Here is a 19,797-nt window from a genome sequence, read left to right as displayed (position 1 = left end):
TGAATTAAAGTGCTGTATGCATGCACACTTATGACTTTGGTAGCTTCTTTTGGAAGGTACCGAGATGATGCTGTTGATTGAAATGTAGAGGGTCAGTGCACCAGATTAGAAGATGGGTAGAAGAGGGTAATCTGGTATACTGAAGTGGCGTATGAATTGCCCAGAGGAGTTCCAATGGAGCTTCTGTGTGGGAGCGTCTGGCAGATTTATTTAAGCGAACGCAGAAGGGGTTGAGTGCAGGGTCGTGCCTGTTCGGAAGATGAAAGGTCGTGATATTGAATGGACAATGGGCTGCCTTAGCTCTTCCCATACACTATGACCTTGGCTTTGTGCACCCATTACACAATTCAGTGGCAGCCCAATCGAATCTGCTTCTGTCGATCAATATTCTATTAAAGCACCACACAAAAAAGGAGAGGAAGCGAGCAAGAGAAAGAAGGAGGGGTTGTTGGTAGTGGGGGAGAGCGAAATGAAAGTCTCCATAAAGTTAGTCGCTGCAGCTACGTTTTTGTAAATGGAACTCCACATAATTGGCCAGTCGATACCAAGCTGGGGTAATTTCAGAGATTGGGTCCGCCTTTCCATATCCTCCTCCCTCCCCTGCTCCTCCTTCATCAGCTATTCCCTTCCAACTTCTCAAGTCTTGCAGTGTACGTATTCTTAAACGTTCCCAGGAACAGCCACTATCAGCTAGAGTTTGATTTTTCCTTACAGCTGGCCCCCATATGAAGTCGGACACTGTCACGCCACAGCTTGGCATGCCGTCAAGCTCAGCTGAGCAAGAGGACTTGTACGTGAGCCAGTTTTACTGTTGCTGCCGCCCACTCAGAGCCTCTCCAGAGGAGATTGCGAAGGCTGCAGGAGAGGATACGGGATTAGGATGAGGTTATTGTTATTAGGCCGCCTGCAAGAGCCTCTCAGAAATGTTGGCAAACAGCAAGGCAGCATGACCCAGGGGCAGGGACACCTGGAAATCCCTGGGTGATGGCTGGGCGCTGGCACGGACTATTTAGCCATATGACCGAACAGGGGGAGCGGATGAATTATGGAGTAGGAGAGGAGGTCGCTGTGGCAGAGACACTGCCGAGCAGCACCAGTGGGGATACGCCCACTAGTCTTGTCAGCACTGTGCCAACACTGGACCAAAGCCTGCGAGTGGGCAGTGCCATCTGCAGTGAAATGCACACATGGGGCTTAAATCTTGTCAATACTAGCATGCCACAAAATATCCTACATTTCTACTATAATAAAAATGGACAAAAATAAAGTTGTTCATTGGTATACTGTAAAAGTAGGGATGTGCCAAAATGATGAGAGTCATAGTTGGGTAGTTGGTAGATAGTTGGGTGAACTATCCCTTCAAATCGGACCAACAGAGTGTCAAATCAGCAACCTGCTGATTATCAGTCCTGTCCTTCACAGTGTCTTTACCAGGAGTAGTAATATGCTGAGTACAGGACTACATTGTCTTATATTTCTTGACCTTCTTCAACCGGACGCCGACCTGTAGACTTCACCAGCAAGGTTCCTCTTGAGCCTTTTCTTCTCATTTGGTTTGATGGGAAACTACGCAGTGAAGGTGTAAGGTCTAGCTCCATGTGAACCCTCTTCTCCAGACTGAGAACTCTGGACCTATGCTGTAGGTCTGTATCCACACAGGAGCTGATCTAGCAGAAAACCCCACCGAAGACCTGTCAAAGCTCAACAACTTCAGACCATATTCTAGATGAGATCCCATCACGCCATGGTCCTCTCGCTCAATAAAGCGATGAGGAGTAAGGGGGGTGGGGGGAAGACGGGGTGAACAGACGTCCAGGGTTTTGAAGTTGATTGCTGCTGCCTTTGTTGTCAAATGCTTCAATTTGAAAATCCGACCTGAACAAAAGCCAATTTTTTTCCTCTTGTCTTTTTCTCTTCCTCCTCCCCCTGCTCTTTTCAAATGAATAGCCTCCCCAGCTTTTGTAGATGCTATAGCACGTCCAGTGTTTGGGTGGAGGGGAGGAGTATGTCTGTGTGTGTGTATGTTAAGAGGGATTGTCAACCCTTGATACCAGGCTACACCAAAAAAAAAAAAAATACACCACATCCAGCAGACACTTTGGTCACTTCGGTCACTTTGCTGTCAGTCAACAAACTTCCTGTAACTTGCCAGCCTTCAGTCTAAAACCTGTTTGAAATACTTTTCCCTTGCTGTAAATGTTTAGAAGTTAAGGGATCGCTACCATATCAGTTATCAGTGGATATTTTACATTTTTTGCATTGTTGAACATAGAACGTTTTTTGTAAATTTTATATAGTTTTGGACAATACTTTTACATTTAGAATTCCTTTGCCATCATCTAACAAAGTTAAAAATAACCACATTAAATAATTCGTAACTTTTTGTCAACTTGTTTGGACAATTTTTTTTGTCCCCGATGCACAGCTAAGTAAATCCACTTGCTGCACTGCCATTCCTCTGCACTAAGTAAATAAGAATAAATTGAAACATTTTGCTAATGTACTTTGCGCCCAGCAGCTTGAAAGGTAAAGCAGTAAAGATCAGAGAGAGAGAGAGAACAGAAGGGAATGGAGAGAAGAGAAAGAAAGATCAATGCAGGCCTGATAGCCACAGGCTTCATTTGGAATCCTCCAAGCGAAAGCACTTGATAAAGCCTTTAAGAGGTAGAGACTGCGGATTACCTTTATGATTGATTTCCATTCCAGTCAGATAGACTGCAGTGTGGTCATTTTTCTACCCAAAATGCAGCAGGGCTGGCCGCTCTCGGCGTGAGGGCTCGTTTGTGTGGATGTGTGTGCGTGTCGAGGGCCGGCTGAGTTACTGCAGCCCGGTGCCCAGGTTAGCTCTCACACAAATTACTTCACATCTTACTATTAGCCATGCAAATGCAGCCGGCTTTACTGCTCGTCATAAATTACCCACGCTGCCACTTCTATTAGAGCGAAGGAACGCCCACCCCCCTCCAAAAAAAAAGTTAACATAAAGAGATGACTCAGAAATTATAGCACTTCCTTTCTCACTTCCTATGTGTCCAACTTTTTGCTGTTGGCTAGTGAAATTGCTCTCTCTCTCCCTCCCTTGGTCCAACTTGCCCCTTTAACCGTGTCCTCTTCCAATGTTAATTAGGCAGCCCATTACCGTGTCTATCACAGTCTTCCATGCTGTTGCCCCCCCCCCCCCTTCATACGTACATCTCTCTCTCTCTCTCTCTCTCTCCGCCTGGGCCCGGCCTATTAGGTATGCAGGACCAGGGCCGCTCTCTTACACATTCGTGCTGTCCTCATCAAAAAATAGTGGTCTCAGTCACCATGAATATAAAGAGGCATCACGGCTTTATGTACTGTATGACAAAGGCGTTTGATAGAGCACTGCTCACCGATGACCTACAGAGAGGGGCACGGGGGGATTAGCAGCTTGAGGCGACTCACTCAGGGAGGAAAGTTTTGTAACCAGCACAAGTGTTTCAGTAAGATAAGCAAATGTCAGTAAAGTTATTTATTTATTTATTTATTTATTTTTATGTGAAAATTTTGAATTTGCCACACCCAACAGGAAGTTGAATTTGAATGACAGGAAGAGGAAGAATTATACAGAAATGTAATTCATTAAATATGATGAAATAAATACAAATATATGAAAAAATAACTATCTATCTATCTATCTATCTATCTTTTTAGCTGAACTAACATGAAAATTTGTTACAATTTTATTGCTGTTTTATACGTAAAGAAGTAAACTTGTTACACAGCCGAAATGGCGAACGACTGAACCACCTCAAACTTTACTTTTACTTCAGACGTGGAAATGAAGATATACTGCATCAGAATGTGACGCTTAAGACTGTTTTTGTTCTCCGGGTTAATGATTGTTCTCTTTTTTGTGTGTGACAGCCCCCATCGCAGCAGGGACGGGGCCCAACTTCTCGTTGGCAGACCTGGACAGCTCTTCCTACTACAGTATGAGCCCTGGGGCCATGAGGCGCCCCCTACCCAGCACTTCTTCTAGCAGGTATGCACTCTCTCTCTCTCTCTGTCTTCCTCCTTCACTCTGAGTCTTAATTAATCAGCCGAGGCAGAGATTGATGTGTTGGCTGAGCATTCGAAGAGGCTGCAGGAGTCTGAGCTACACAAGCTTCCAGCATATGTGTGTCCACCTGGAAACTTCTCTCTCCGCCACCCGCTCAGCCTACAGGCCAGTCGCACACACATACTGCTCTAGATGTAAAACCGCACTACGTGGCATCCCTTGTGTGTGTGTGGACAGATGTTTGGATGTGTGTGTGTGTGCACAGCTGAAATGCAATGTATAAATGGCTACTGTGATTTCACTGATGGGGCAAATTTCGCTGTCAATTTTACATAACGCAGCATACCTAAAATCCACACACATACAAACATACATAAACATTTGTGCTAATATTTAACACATTTGAAAATACAAAAGTCATGTGTATGTTCATTTCCATTCAATACATTTGTTGAAAATGACAGAACACACTCATCAGCAAGGTATTTTTGGGCATCATGGGTACTTTTGATGCACAAAAATCTAGTTTAGAGCGTGAGCTGGCTAACTTTGGAGTCCATGTGTGTGCGATCAAATACAACTGTGTGTGTGTACATGTGTGCGTCTGCCCACATGCTTCAGTGGCCTCTTCAGCCAGGCCTGCCAAAGCAAACATCTGGAATAAGGACCCTGTGTGTGGCTGCATGCTAGAAACTAATTAACCGATTATGAGTGAAAAACACCAGTAGGCCTTACATTAACAAATAAATGTCAGAGCTCAGCTCACAGCAGATAACTCACACACACATGACCGCCAGCCTCCAATGACTCCTCACTTCTTGAATGTGTGTGTTTTGTAGAACGCGCGCGCGTGTGTGTGTGTGTGCGTGTGTGTGTGTCTGAATAAGCTTGCACGTCTTTGCTGTCCAACTTTTTGATTTGAATAAATATCTTTTAAAAAATGTACAGTCAATATGAAATAAAATTTTACTATTTAACTTGTTAAAATGTTTAATGATATAAAAAAAGTTTTTAATAATTTTATGTGAAACATAACTTCTCTGAAATAACTTTTCACACAAATATATATATATATATATATATATATATATATATATAAAATTAAGTATTTCAATAAATACATCTCAAAATATAAAATAAATTAATGAATACATTCAATAAATTAAGCAAAATGTCAATTATTTATTTCTATTTTGCATACTGCATTTTGTGTTATATTTTGATTTATTGACATGCTCATTTATTTTAATATATATTATTATTTAATTCATTAAAACGTTTTATCATATATATTTATCTTTTTAATAAAAGATGTTTTAGTATTGCACACTTTGTGTATTTAGTATTGTATTTATTGATATTTGTTCATTTATCTTCCTATGTTTTATGATTTAATTCATTAAAATAAATTTTAGCACGTTTTTAATGTTTAATAAAAAAAAATTTTTGTAGTATGGCAAACTTGCAATCTATGTTCATTTATTTTAACATATTTTATGATTGAATTTGTCAAAATACAATTTATCACATGTATATATTTAGTTTTTAGTGTAATACTTTGTCCTCCACAGTGTTGATGGAAAAATATTAATAAATGATATCATAACACACTTTTCATTAACCAATCAAATCCTAATGCGTATAATTAGTCCCAGCCCCTAAAATACATCACGGTAATACATTAAATGCTTTTTGAAAGTGGTTTAATGCTGCCTTTAGCATTTATCTGAATCCAAACTACAGTCCTCCACACTGGCTAACAAAACATGCTGGGAGAAAATCATACATTTGCAGAATGAAAGAATGTTCTTTTTTATCTCTCTTTTGTCACACAGTTCTGCAAAGCGTATCAAATGCATGGAGGATGAGGTGGACAGCCCGGGAGAGGAGTCCTACTACCCAGGTCAGGGACGCTCGCCCGGAAGCGTTAGCCAAGCCAGCAGCTGGCACGAAGTAGAGCCAGGTAAGCGTCCACCCTGAAAGGCAGCCTCCCCCGGCGCACACACACACATTCACACTCTCACACACTGTGGGGTTGCGGGTGGAGAGCGAGCGATCGGATCTGCTGTGTGTGTGTTTGTGCATCGTTGTGGGACGGAAACAGCTGTGCTGGGATTATTTCTCTTTCTTCTTCTTATGTTTTTTTGGGGGGGGTTCAGCATCTCTGACCCGTCTCTGGGTATGACATTTCGGAGATGGCACCCTCTAACTCAAATGGCACCTCATTTGTTTTCTTTTTGAAAGATTTACGCTGTCTGCCCCCCTCAGTCCATCTCAGAAGTTAACCAAAGATGGCCAGTCTCATTTAACTTCACATCCACGTGTCTACTAATAATGCTAATAATGGACGAAGGGTCCCGTATGTGTGTGGGTTTGAATGCTTATACGTGCTGGATTGTGTACGTGTGTCCTGTGAAGCTCGCCGCATTGCCACAGAGCAGAGGACTGTAAATCTGTCCCGCTCCAAAGCATCTTCAATCAAGTCTCGCGCGCCCTCGATATTAGAAATCGACGCCGCGGACTGGACAGAGATAGAGAGGAAACACACGTCATATATTACAGCCAGATCAGGACAGAGCTCGAGCAAGGGAATCAGATCATTATTAACAAAATCATTCAAGGAACCGAATGAATCTGATTCCAATCCCATTTAAAGATTCTAGTTTATTAAAGATTCTTGTAGTACTTCCAACAGGCATTTAGTACCAGTTCTCATGAAACAAACAAAAAAAAACAGACATGTGGATTGGGTTACAGACCTATTGAAAGAATAAAGTGTGATGAAAGTGAGGAACATGCAGAAAAGAAAACCTTATGAAGATGTCGCCTGCATAAGTGTGTGTGTGTAATCTGAGTGTGTGGTTGTCCGGAAGGTTCTGGACACATCATGTCTGACATGAATGGTTGAACTGCTGAGGTATTGCACATTTGCTTCTACACCTCTTATTCACCCTGCCTTTTTTGTTCTTTTGTCCCTCCTTGTTTCTTTCTCCTCCTTCCTTGTCTTTCAAAGCTGGATATAAACTGCGTGGCTCGCTAGCTAGTTCGTTCATCTCAAGACAAGGTAAAACTATATCAATATTGTCACCCTTCCACACCTCACCTTCCCTCCCCACCCAAAAAAACGGAGCTCGTCCATTGTGCCGTCTAGTTTTGTCATCATCGTTGTTGTTGTTTCGTATCTTATTTTTTGTTGTTTTATTCAGACGATTTTGCTTCCTGCCTTTCACCTGCCTTTCCTCCCACAAACACCTTTATCCCAAAAAAGGAACAGAAAAAGCCTGGAGGATGTTTGCCCACCTGAAACAACATGCACCCCCTGTCCCATGATATCCCTATGATTTTTGTGCATGATGTCATCCACATCCATCAATGGTGCATCTGGAAATGTTTGCATTAAAGTGACATGTCTTTGTGTTTTTGAGAATGCAGTGTTAGGAAAAACTTGGGGTAGTTATATTAGGGATGTGCAAAAGTATGCATTTTCTATTTGGATGGGAGTCGTGTATAATTGTATATATTATAAAATATTTTTTTAATGATTTAAATCTTTTTTTGGTAAATTTCTTTTAGTAAAATCATTCAATTATAATTATTTATTTTTTAGAATTTATTTATATGTATGTGTATATATATATATATATATATATATATATATATATATATATATATATATATATATATATATATATATATTCTTATATATTTCATATTTAATTATTATTATTTATTTTAATATAAGGTTTTTAATATGTAAAATATTTTGTAATACTTATATATTTAGATGTAATATTTGTATAATATATATATATATATATATATATATATATATATATATATATATATATTTGATTTTTATTCAATATTTTTGTCTTGTATATGTGCGTACTATATAAACTATTGATACCTTTAAATTTATTTTAATTATTTATTGATATATATTTTTAATGTATAAATATATATTTACATTTTAAATACCGGTAATGTTTTGTATTTTATACATATATCATTTCATATATTTTATATTATTTTAATTATGTTCTGTATTTATTTTTATACAAGTAAATAACTTCTAAATTCATCCACGTTAAATCAGTTGCACTTTATATTTACGATTAAAAAATCTGGATTAATTTACTTAATTTAACTCACTAACAGACTACTCTGTTATTGGATGATTAGTTGACAAGTCTACAATTCTGACACATCCCTAATATATTTAGGTGAATATATTAAGGTATTAAAAAGGCAACACAAACGGAGATACGATTTGACCTCCCGATCACTTGCTGGATCACATTTCTCGTCCAATCAGTGACATTCGTTAATTTTTCAGCCATGGTGTTGAACTACTGTGGCATCTCGAAGTCTTGTTATGCCTGCCATCTGTCTGATTTGTGTCCCTTTCCGTGAATCTCCCCCGAGTGTGCTGGATGTGTGTTTGTGTTTATGTATGTGTACGTGTGGGCCTCTGCTATCTTTATTGGATTGCGGAGACCTTCGCAATGTGTTTAAAATTAGCCAGCCTTTCTAAAGTATGTCTGTGGCAGCAGCGTGCTTGTCATTGCTCAGGTAGCGGGTGTCAGGTGGTAGTCCGTGGTAGGGGCTGTGGGGTGACGTCTACCTGTCGTTCTGCTCGCTGCACGTAGCCGAGTGTCCCACAGTCAAACTCCTATGACCTCTCCAAACCAAAATTTACAAGCGATTCTAAGATTCATATTTTTTTCAAATTCTTTACAATCTAAAATAACAAAAAAATAATATAATAACAAATAATGTAATAATAAACTATAATAAACTGTAATAAATAATATTAAAAAGTTAATTAGAATTATCCTTTTTTGGTAGTCTAGTTCACTGTGTGATTAAAATAGTCAAAATATGTACATTTAATTAAAATAAATGTTAAATATTAAAATGTATATATATATATATATATATATATATATATATATATATATAGTAATAAATTATAATTAAATTATATATATATAATTGTTTTATTTTATATATTATATTAATATTATGAATAAATATTTGCCTGTGTGTTTGATAAAAAATTGTTAAATATATATTATTTTTTCATAATATATATAATATACACAATTAAACAGTAATTCATATATAAATATGTAGTTACCATATATTAAATTTAATAATAATATAAAAAATATATATATATAGTTTTTTTTTTAAATGTACTCAAATTATTAAAAAAAAACATATTATCTATTACATTTTTTCAAAAATATAATAAAAAACTTTTATTATTGGGGGCGGGGGGGTTAATGTAGAACACTGAAATTAACAGACTTCAGTGCTTCATAATCTGCAGAACTTTGTGTCTTCAGTTTCTGTGTGGTAATTATTTACATCATAAAAGAACAATCAAGACAGCATTAATTATATCTATATTTTGAATAATTAATAACCCACCTGTAAATTTTAGTGAGTGTGTGTTTAGGCTAGTTTGGGTAGATTCACTGCCGACTGCAGCCAGGCCAGAGCTGACTGATGGGCCGGAGAGGACGGCGAGCTCTACAAGACGAGAGCGATGGAGAGCGGCAGAGAGACGCACTCAATACAGAATTGCCTCCTCGCCCGTCTGGGTTCTGTCAATTTGTCAGCCGTGAGGAAGGAGGAAGGGAGGGAAAAGGAGAATCGGGCCAGGACCAGTACCCAGCGTGTAATAATGCCTCGGAAAGGAAAGTGCTGACTATGGCCAGGCTTTGATTCTAACTGACAGAACATTTTCAAGTGTTCATTACTCACTATGAGACATCAGACCCTGTCCACAGCAAACACAGACACTTGCACACACACAATCAAAGCAAACTGTCCGCCAACCCACAGGTTTGATTCTGTTTTCTCGTTGGACTTCCCCACTCTACAGGCACCAAAATTTCGCCCCTCAGAACCACATCCAGAGCTCAATCGAAAAACTCAGCTTCCTATATAGTGTCTAGCTGGTCTAAACATGGTCAATAGCTGGTCCAGATGGAACCACAAACAAACGCTAACAAAATAGCATTCTGGCAACATGCTAAGTGATAGTGAAGCTGAATTTAGCATTAAACTTCCTGAACTTTCATCAAACCACATTCATTAAACACGCACTTTTTGCAAAACTCCGCCCTACAGAAAAGTATAATATAACTGAGTATAAAGCAAGTGACAATTTAATGACAGATGAAGCAGGAGGGCAATAACAAACCAGCACACAGAATGCTAACAAAGTAGCATGTTCGGCTAACTGCTAATGAAGCTGAAATTGGTGCTTAATTTCAGTGATTAACTTCAACTGACCCGTGAACACACAGGCAACGTGATTATATAACTTGACAGGCGATCACAACCACTTCAGATAAGCTAAAATATTGATAAGTCAGTGAGTAAGATATCCAAAGTGAAGCTGTACTTAAGAAATAGCATTAGCGATAGCTAATATGGCGATAGCTAATGTTATTTGGCTCCTCTCCAGCAGCTTGTGACAATGGGAGTGTGTGTGTGTGTGTGTGTGTGTGTGTGTGTGTGTGTGTATGTGTGACTTAACCCCTTGTTTGTCTTTCCATCCTATTATCCTTCACTTCCTTCCATTTTCCACCACTTTCTGTCTGTTTATTCTGTCATCGTCTCTCTCTCATCTATGTTGGTCTCAGTTGAGTAGTGTTTGGGTTACTCTCGGCTCCATGTCCATCTGATGAGTCTGTCCCAATGACACAGTATGTTTCCACTCCGTTCTCTCTTCCACCGCTGTCAGCATACTCATTAAAATTGATCTTCTGACGCATTCTGTGCTGAACTTGTGAGTGTGAGGAGAAATTGAGAACAGCTGAATGGGGAATTTTGCACTTGGTATGTGTGTCTGATGAATGAAGACTGGAAATCATTGGTAATTTGTGCTAAATGTGCTTGATGGCTTCTTAAAATCTTTTACCATATTTTATTGAAGTAGCAACCATCTCTTCATGGTTTCAATGACCTCTTAGCTGACCTTTTCATGACCTAAGGTGACCCTTTTAAATTACAAAGCCAGTCTCTAATGGTCATTGATGCTGGGAAGGGATGCTGTCTTTCTTTCCATCTTGTTTTTTTTTTCTCTCTCTCTCTTTTTTCGCCTGAAAGGGGAAGGAGTCTGCAAGGGCTGGAGAAACCAAGGATGACTTCTAATCACTCACACGCACACAAAAAATCCAAAACACACGCACCTGCACATTTTACATCCTCATATCTAAAAACAAGTTAGATATAAAGCAGATAACTGCAATATGGTGGAACTGTAGTGGATCTGCAATATAGTTATATATATCTGCAATATAGTGTTGATAGTGGAACACTTTGAGCTATGTGGTGGTTATTATTATTATTATAATTTAATATTATTAATTATTTTTTGTTAGTATTATTAATGGAAAAGGCATTCAAACATTATTATTAATATTAACTTTAATGTTGTTTTATTTAAGACATTCTATATTGCAATATTTTTAATTTTTAATTTAATAATAATAAAAATGCAGAACAGAATATATTAAATAATATTGTTAATATTAAAAATGATTCATAATTCATAATATTTTGAGTGTGTCTTTCAAATCCTTTTTTTTCATCCTTCAAATTTGTATTTATATTTTATATATTATATATTTTGTTATATATTTTTCATTGAGAAACTGTAAATCTGGTGGGCACTAGCAAGTAGATCATTTGAACGTTACAGTTTTCAATTTCTAAATTCTTGAATGAATGCCGTACTTAAAACGTTTAGTTTACTTAAGTATGGTGTCAAATACAGAGCATAAACAGTTTATTTGATATAAAATTTCTCTAGATAGTTTCATTTAACCATAATTGGCTCATAATAAGTGTGGTGGCCTCCATATATGATCGGAGGCTGTGGGGGGCGTCCCACACACCAGTGCTGTGATGTAACCAGAAAGAGACATGTGGGCAGTGCGAGGAGAGTGAGAGCTGCTGGCTAAAACCATTAATACAGCTTTAGCCACACATGATTTAATTGCACTGGTTTAAGTCATTTACTATCGTCTGGATGAACTTGTTCCTCTGGGGTGGTGGGGGGAGAAATAAGATGTAAGACCAGTGCTTATATCCTGTCCCAGTGCAGAAGAATGGACTAAAAAATGCTTTGACCGGGTGACAAATGGGCCAGCGGTGCCTCCTAATTGCCCCTTCTATTTGCAGTTCATTCTTATCAATTTGCATTCCTAACCTCAAGCGGCTAATCGGCCATAGGTTTCCCTCATGTCTGTCTATTTTTACCACGAAGTGAGAGGTAGAGTGAAGCAAGGCAATATGGGAGCACTAATGCAGGAGGGAGGAGTTGGACTAACGTGGCTGAGCATGAACTAACAGACTTCAGTCATTCTCAGTTAGCTCATGTTAGCCTGTGCATCTGAACTGTTGCTCGCATTAACCCCTGCCAATGCACATCCGTCTGGCAGACTGTGAATGTGAATGCTGTGTGCTTTGCATCCCTAACCCCTCTTCCCTCCATGTCTGTTCAGCTTTCTCTTTCTTTTTCTCTACCACATCCTGTTACGCTCATCGCTACTTCATTTCATCCTGCTAGCCCACGGGTAAGGTGCATAAGATACTTTAAAACGGCCTTATGGTTTTGTTTTCACATTTTTAGACGACATGTTTACCATTAACAACTAACCTCACACTCATCGCCATTAATTTGAACCAACTGTTTAGAAATTAGGAAATGGAAAAACCTATTAGACTTTTAAAGGAATAATACAAAGCTAAACTTAACTACGCAGCCCCTAAGGGGACATGGTGATGAAAAAAAAATATATGGTAAGAAAAATTATATTTAAGTGCTTTTTCATTCTCACAGAAGTATTGCATTCCTGTGAGAAACGCTGCATTCACTCCCGAATGTATTGCGTTCCCCCAAGAAGCTTTGTGCTCACTCACAATATTTTTGCATTCTCTTGCAAAAGTATTGCATTTCCTCAAAAAAACTTTGTGTTCGCTTGCAAAAGAAAAAGAAAAACAGTCCTTTGTATTATTTATATCATAAACAAATGAACAAACAAAAAAGTTTTTTCGGGGGAACTGCTAAATTTTGCGAGCAAACAAAGTTTCTCTAGGAAACGCAAATGTTTTGTGAATGCATGCAAAGTTTCTTGGGGAAACGGAAAAGTTTTGCGAACAAATGGAAAGTTTCCCTGAAAAATTCAAAAGTTTTGCAAGTGCACACAAAGTTTCTTGGGAAAACTGCAAAGTTTTGAGAAAAATGTCAAAGTTTTTCAGAGAAATGGCAAACTTTTGCGAACAAACACAAACTTTCTTGAGGAAATGGCAAAGTTTTGTTAGTGAATGCAGAGTTTTTTGGGGGGAACAATAGTTTTACAAGCAAATGCAAAGTTTCACACAGAACTCAAATGCTTTGTGAGTCACTGCAGAGTTTCTCAGGGGAATGCAAAGGTTTTGTGAGAGAAGTTTTTTTTTTCCATCACCATGCCTCTTTAGGAGTTCTGTAATAAACTGAGAGAATTTGTGGCATAATGTTGATTACCACAAGAAATACTTAGTCATCCCTTTTTTTCATTAATGCAAAAAAAAGCACCCACATTAAATCTTTGGTTAAAACTATTAAATTATTTAAGTTCTAAAGTTCTTTTAATAATTTTTACCTAGATTTAATAGGTTTAACACAGTCAAAACTAGGGACAACTGTAAATTATTTTTATTGGTAATCAACACTATGCTATCAAGTGAGTTTGTACTGAACCCATAATATTCCTTAAACATCGCCTTTGAAAGTCTGATTGGACTCGTAATGCACAAATTTACACAAAAGAATAAGAATAACGATTACTTTTATTTTGAGAAAGGTCATGAGGTCATGTCTAGTGTGCATGTCGGTTGACGTTTTGACATCAAGACATCAATACACTACATAATCACTTGATCTTGCGTTGCACTGGGAGAGTGACCATTTGGCCCCATGTAGTGTATCCTGTGCCACCCGCTGGGCCTCACAGTCTCTCCTCCGCTGTCTTGATCTCCATCCACTCACCCACCCAAACAAACCACCCCAACCCTTCTATCCACTCTCTCTCCTTTGCGCCAGCCAGTGTCTCCATGACCTTGCGTTATTAAATTGCACTTATCAATCATTCTTGCCAGGGATGCCATCGCCTACCACATTAAAGAAGTCAGAGAAGTCTGGTTTCAGCAGCCATGTGCCTTCGCAGACCGCTTCCCCTCGAACGGCATTCACACACCATCATCGACCTGTCATTACAGGACCCAGAGGTGAGGTCCCAACACCCCACCCTACTCAAACTGCACCACTCTTCTTCCCCAAGCCCCTAATCACAGCCAGCAGTTCTCCCACAATCCTTCACACTCCACACTGTCCCTTGCAACACTAGACCAGACAAGCCGGAACCTGAAATCTGAACGGACTCTTTATAGAGGGACGTTCACACTGGCTGCGATTTGTAGTGTCAAAGCATCCGGACGTGATGCGACCAGTTTGAGTAGAGTTCAAATTTATGCAAATTAATAGGAACACGACCTCGATATGGACTGGCATTTTTTTTTTTTTACTTTATTAGATTTGATTGTAATTGGATTCTGATTAAATTCCAATTCCATTCGGATTCATTTGGGTATATTTGAGTTACAATGTCTCTCAGCTAATGCTGTACATTATAAAGCGATCCTAGGTACATTACAAAATTATTAATTTTAAAAATTAGCAACAAAGCCCAAAATCAGCAGTTCAGTTATTATTTTATTGATTGATTGATTGATTGGAATTTTATAATCAGCACAACCAAAAGATTTTCAGTGAAGTTTTAAGTAAACTTTTTCGGTACGTACCTCGGTTTTAAAGTCACGGTTCGGTTCATTTTCGGTACAGTAAGGGAAAGAAATGCAAACATTAAACTGCAGGTTGTTTATTACTATAAACTTTTTTTAACAATTTGTTTACACTTTTTTAAAATACTTTTTAATAAAATATCTATAAAATAAAAAAAGAATAAGAAATAAAATACTGCTGGAAATTTCTCCACTAAATAAAATACTCTCAATCTCAAACCAATATCATATAATAAAATATAAAGAAAAATATAAATAAATAACTATGATTACAGTGCAGCATTACCAATCCCAGCTTGTAGGCCTGCTCATATTTAAAAAATATATATAACTTTTCCAAAGTGTAAAGTGCAGCATCAACAGTTTCAGTTTTTAGACCTGCTCAGATTTCGTTATTGCGAAATATTATATATATATATATATATATATATATATATATATATATACAGTATATATATAATTATACTTGTTACAATAAGCACTGCAACTTAAAGTTCTTTTTTTTATTTGTTTGTATGTTTGTTACTTAAATTATTTTGAAAATTAATGAGAATTTTTATAATTTAATATATTAAATAATGTTAATTCAGCAAGTAATGTTTGCATGTTTTTAATCACTTAAATTAACTGTATTATAATGATTATTTGTTCATGAATTGGACTACACTTGTTGTGCTGTATGCTTTTGATTTACTAAAAAGAGCTATTTTAAAATAGGCTTATGGTTTTGTGTGTGTGTGCGTGTGTGTGTGTGTGTGTGTGTGTGTGTGTGTGTGTGTGTGTGTGCGTGTGTGTTGTGTTTTGTTTTGTTTTGTTAATTGTTATTCTTGCCAGGATTTTTGCTGTCAGTGTGAACTGGGCTTGAGGCAGTGTGGGTAAAAATGTAGCTCGTTACAGTCAGACAGTTCTTGACAAATACGCTAAGGACGTGAGTGCGGTCACTTTATGAGTGCAACCCACAGTGTGTATCACCTCGTCCGGCTGCTTGATTTACATGCGTTCAATGTAAACACTTAACCGGATCTCTGAGTGTGACTTACACATGGGTTGGTTTACCCAGCGAATGAGGCTTTATCAGACGGAGGCCTGGATCAGGTTATCATGACCGTATTGTCACTGGCTGTGAATGGTTTTGTCATAGATAAGAATGGTTTTTAATCAAACCCAGACACACGCAGTGAGCAGCGGCTACATATTGTTGTCTTCGCAAGGTTGAGTTGTAGTTAGGAAAATAAACTCTGATTCCTGAATTCACAGTCTGTTAGCTTGTTCGTGGATTTCCATTGCATATTCAAAGCACATTTTGTCCAGTATTCGATTACTTCTATGCAAAAGTAAGGGTTTGTCTGGAAATGTACCTGTTTTTGCTTTTTATCTATTATTGATATTCTTTATTTGTTGGATATAAAGCCAAACGGCTCAAGAGCCTGTTTCCAGCATGAATTACCTTGAATATGTTGAAACCACGACTTAACTTGGTTAATTTGTTAATTTGTATTAAATCATGCTTGGAAGTGGTATCGCTGTCATGTGAATATTTTATACCCACGTGGACATGAGGTGCAAAATGGGCAGTGATTTCATATGTATACGGGGCAAGGCTTGTCGCCTCTTGAATCTATGATTGATTTAAAGTGCCTCCCTCTTTTAAGACATGTTAGTCAAACCCGGTTTATGCGGTTAGGTGGGGCGGCCGGAAAACCATTAAAGAATATTTAAAACCGCCTAAATCTGTCCTCCCTTTCAATTGACCGTGCGACTTAGTAACACTTGCTCTCCCCTCCTTTTTCGGTGTTATTAAAACTGGGTGAAGTGGAGACCTGTTGCCTATCGCATCAGAAAAAGCCTGTTATTATCACCTTAGTTATTATTTTGATAATCCACCATTCATTGAAAGTTGGCAGCAATGGGCCAGTGAGAAAAAATAAAGAAAAAAGATCAGTGAACCAACACGATTTGCAAAGTGGAACTAATCCGGAGCCTTTTCTATTACGAGCGGGTGGCGGCACAATGGCAACAGAGGAGCCGCGCTCAACCAGCTGCTGGAGTCTGCCTCCTTTTCAGCGCATCATTATCATTTCCATATTTGCTTTGGGAGGTATGTGTCTGCTGGACCCCCCTCAGAATAACTTTTAGGGCCAGCTTTTTACCTCTGCGGTCAGCCTGTGCCTTTTTTGCCATCAGTGACACCATTTAGTAATGGAAGTATAGAGGTCAAACAGGTACTTCAAACTCTTTTAAATTATAGACCAAAGACTAAGGCTGCACCAGCCATTTGCAATATTTTTTTTACATTAATTTGGTTCCATATACAGCAAGACGCTACAAATATGTATTGGAAAGATGTTCATATCAGTTATCTTGTTGCAGTTTATTCTTTCATTCATTCATCCATTCATCCATTCATTCCTTATGTAACTGTCAGTGGTAATGCATTTCATTTCCATAAAAATAATTATTTATGTACTTATATATTTATACTAATATGCTAATTATTTTATTTAAAAATTAATCATGAATAGTTTAATAAATAGGCTAAATATTTATTATTAATTATCAGGAATAAAAATATATAATAATAAATAATAAACATGTATTATTAATAAATAAATAAATAATATAAACTTAATATAATTATAAACACTATTTTATCAAATAATAAAGTATATAATAAAATAATTGAAGCAAGTACAAACTATAATTTAACATTTAAATTTTGTGTGTGTATTGAATCCTGACATCAAGTAACAGGTTTGTCCTGGAGAATGACTCAAGTCAAGTCAGTTATTCTCATGACTAAGTTTAATGGTACATAGCTGAAACATTTAGCTACACCCGAACATGGTGGCGCCACACTTGTGAGAACAGCCCGCTGGTTAATAAAGCATTTCTAAGGATCAGACTCTTCTCCTAGGGCTCCCATGATCTCCTGGTGTCTATAGTTAAGACACGGCTGCTCTCGGAGCCTCTGTTCTCCCTCTCACGCTTGTGTTCTGGTTTTAGTCTCATCACCACCCCTTTTTAATTCATGAAGCCTCTTTCAGCACATCAGTGGGGCTTTCCCCGTGCGCTACATGAATATTAAGGCGCAGGAGACGGTGTCTTGCATTTAGCAGAATGGGAAACATTGAAGACGGAAGAGTTGACGGCCTTGAGAGTGAATTATGTCGTCCAGCTGCTTTGACAACTCGAGACACGGTCAGACTTTGTTTACTTGCAATTTTCTGTCCAAATAACCATCATTAAATGACTAAGAACATGACATGGGAGCAAGCCATTTAAGTAATTGGCTATCCACAACACTTTGATTCTGTCAGCGATTGAAGAAGAATTTTTTTTTTCTCCGCACTAATTGACTGAAGCAATTTGCATAATTGACAGGGTAGGTTTTGCTGTAGCTGACGTAAGCTGGTTACCAAACCTGTAACACTGATCTACGGTTCGTTTGGCTCTAGAGAACAGACTCCGTGATGATTTAAAGGCAGAACAGGTAAGCGTTTGTCTTCGCGAGGGCGAATGATTGACGACATTTGAAAAACCGTTTTGTTTGGCGAGGAGAAACGTCATGAAAGCAGTCCAGTCTCAACATGTTGCCTCCAGATAGATGCAGCGATGCCAGTTGGATCCACTTCTTAGAATAATGGAGCAGAAACCATATGCTGCTCAAGTGTTTCATTAAGTCAGCTCTTGGATTGCAGCTAGCATCCGTGAATTTCATGGAAAAGGCCGTTTAATGCCATCTCTGGGCCAGTGGGTTTCCAAGTTCTGCTCTGGCTGTATGTGCTGCGCTAATGTGAACAGAGTTTATCTTATTAGGAAAATAATAAATTAAATGTAGTCAATATTTTTAAATTAATCATACATTTTATAATCATTACATTTAGTGCGTTTTACTCTGCTTCTAGTCAACAAAAATAACATTTTATTTGATGAAAACTAAATCAAATATTCAAACTTTATATATATATAATTTAATATAACTTAATATAAATGTACAGACTTTTTGTTATCTTCATTATTACTGACAAACAAAAAAAAACTTATGAGCACTTTTATTGGTAATTGCGCTGACAAGATTACTTGTCTGTGACGTGACTAGCAGTTTTTGTGTCTGCTGGTTCTGAATGTGTGATTGTTTGTTTGTTTGTTAGCATTTGTGCTAAGTACCAGAGCGTCTTCCACTCAAATCCTGACTCAGCTTTGTAAAGGTTGTGTCTCAGCGGGGTTCGGTCTCTACGGCAGCGCCTCGGTCTAATCCAATCCGCCAGGGACAGTAAAGACACCGCATGAATGTTTACACCTTTTCACAGATTGTGATGTGTGAAGCGTTTCCACAGTTATTAATATTGTAAATCTATCAAGTTTTTATGTATAACATTTAACTCACACACCATGCTATTGTATTTGCGGTCTAATCCAATCCGCCAGGGACAGTAAAGACACCGCATGCCTGTCTTAACATCTCCTTTATAAAAGTTTGCGTCCTACCCCAAACAGAAAGAGTCGGGCCGTGAAAAGACGGCGCCGGGGAAAGATAAGACGGCGAACGACACCAAAAGAAGAGCAAGAGGGAGTCATCCATTCCATTATTATGGCTACATCGCAGCGCCAGTGTCCAGAGTTTCCAGTCACCCTCTATTGACAGAGCCATAAATCAAGGCCAGAGCTAAGTGAATTACTGCAGCAGGGGGCTGTGGTTTTAACAATGTTTATGTAGTATCAGCTTACCATCTCTCCTGAAAGAGAGCGAGAGATTGGAGAGGGTGAGTGCGGAGTCTTATTAACTCCACTGCGATACATCACGGCTTAAAGACCCCGTGCTGCCGCACATCCCAGGCATTATACTAATGACCAATAACCGAATATTACCTCTATTAAGAGCCCCCTAATTAGATTGTGCCGGTTAC

The 19,797-nt window shown here is 38.2% G+C and overlaps 1 protein-coding gene across 6 annotated transcripts in view; it reads left to right on the top strand.

The window, feature by feature from the left end:
• The window catches only part of LOC132131578 (nuclear factor 1 A-type), a 150,023-nt gene that overhangs the window by 111,989 nt on the left and 18,237 nt on the right, over positions 1-19,797 (top strand). For 2 of the 6 annotated variants that reach the window (XM_059543636.1, XM_059543638.1), the window contains exons 5-8: positions 3,892-4,009; positions 5,863-5,990; positions 7,041-7,091; positions 14,189-14,317. In XM_059543636.1, the coding sequence (XP_059399619.1) occupies positions 3,892-4,009; positions 5,863-5,990; positions 7,041-7,091; positions 14,189-14,317 (426 nt within the window). The remainder of the gene's footprint in view (positions 1-3,891; positions 4,010-5,862; positions 5,991-7,040; positions 7,092-14,188; positions 14,318-19,797) is intronic. The other 4 variants (XM_059543639.1, XM_059543641.1, XM_059543637.1 and 1 more) reach the window with 3 other exon arrangements.

Source organism: Carassius carassius, chromosome 48, assembly GCF_963082965.1.
Source record: "Carassius carassius chromosome 48, fCarCar2.1, whole genome shotgun sequence".
NCBI lineage: Eukaryota > Metazoa > Chordata > Actinopteri > Cypriniformes > Cyprinidae > Carassius > Carassius carassius.
The sequence above is the reverse complement of the archived record's forward strand: the minus strand, read 5'-3'. Positions and strand labels throughout refer to the sequence as shown.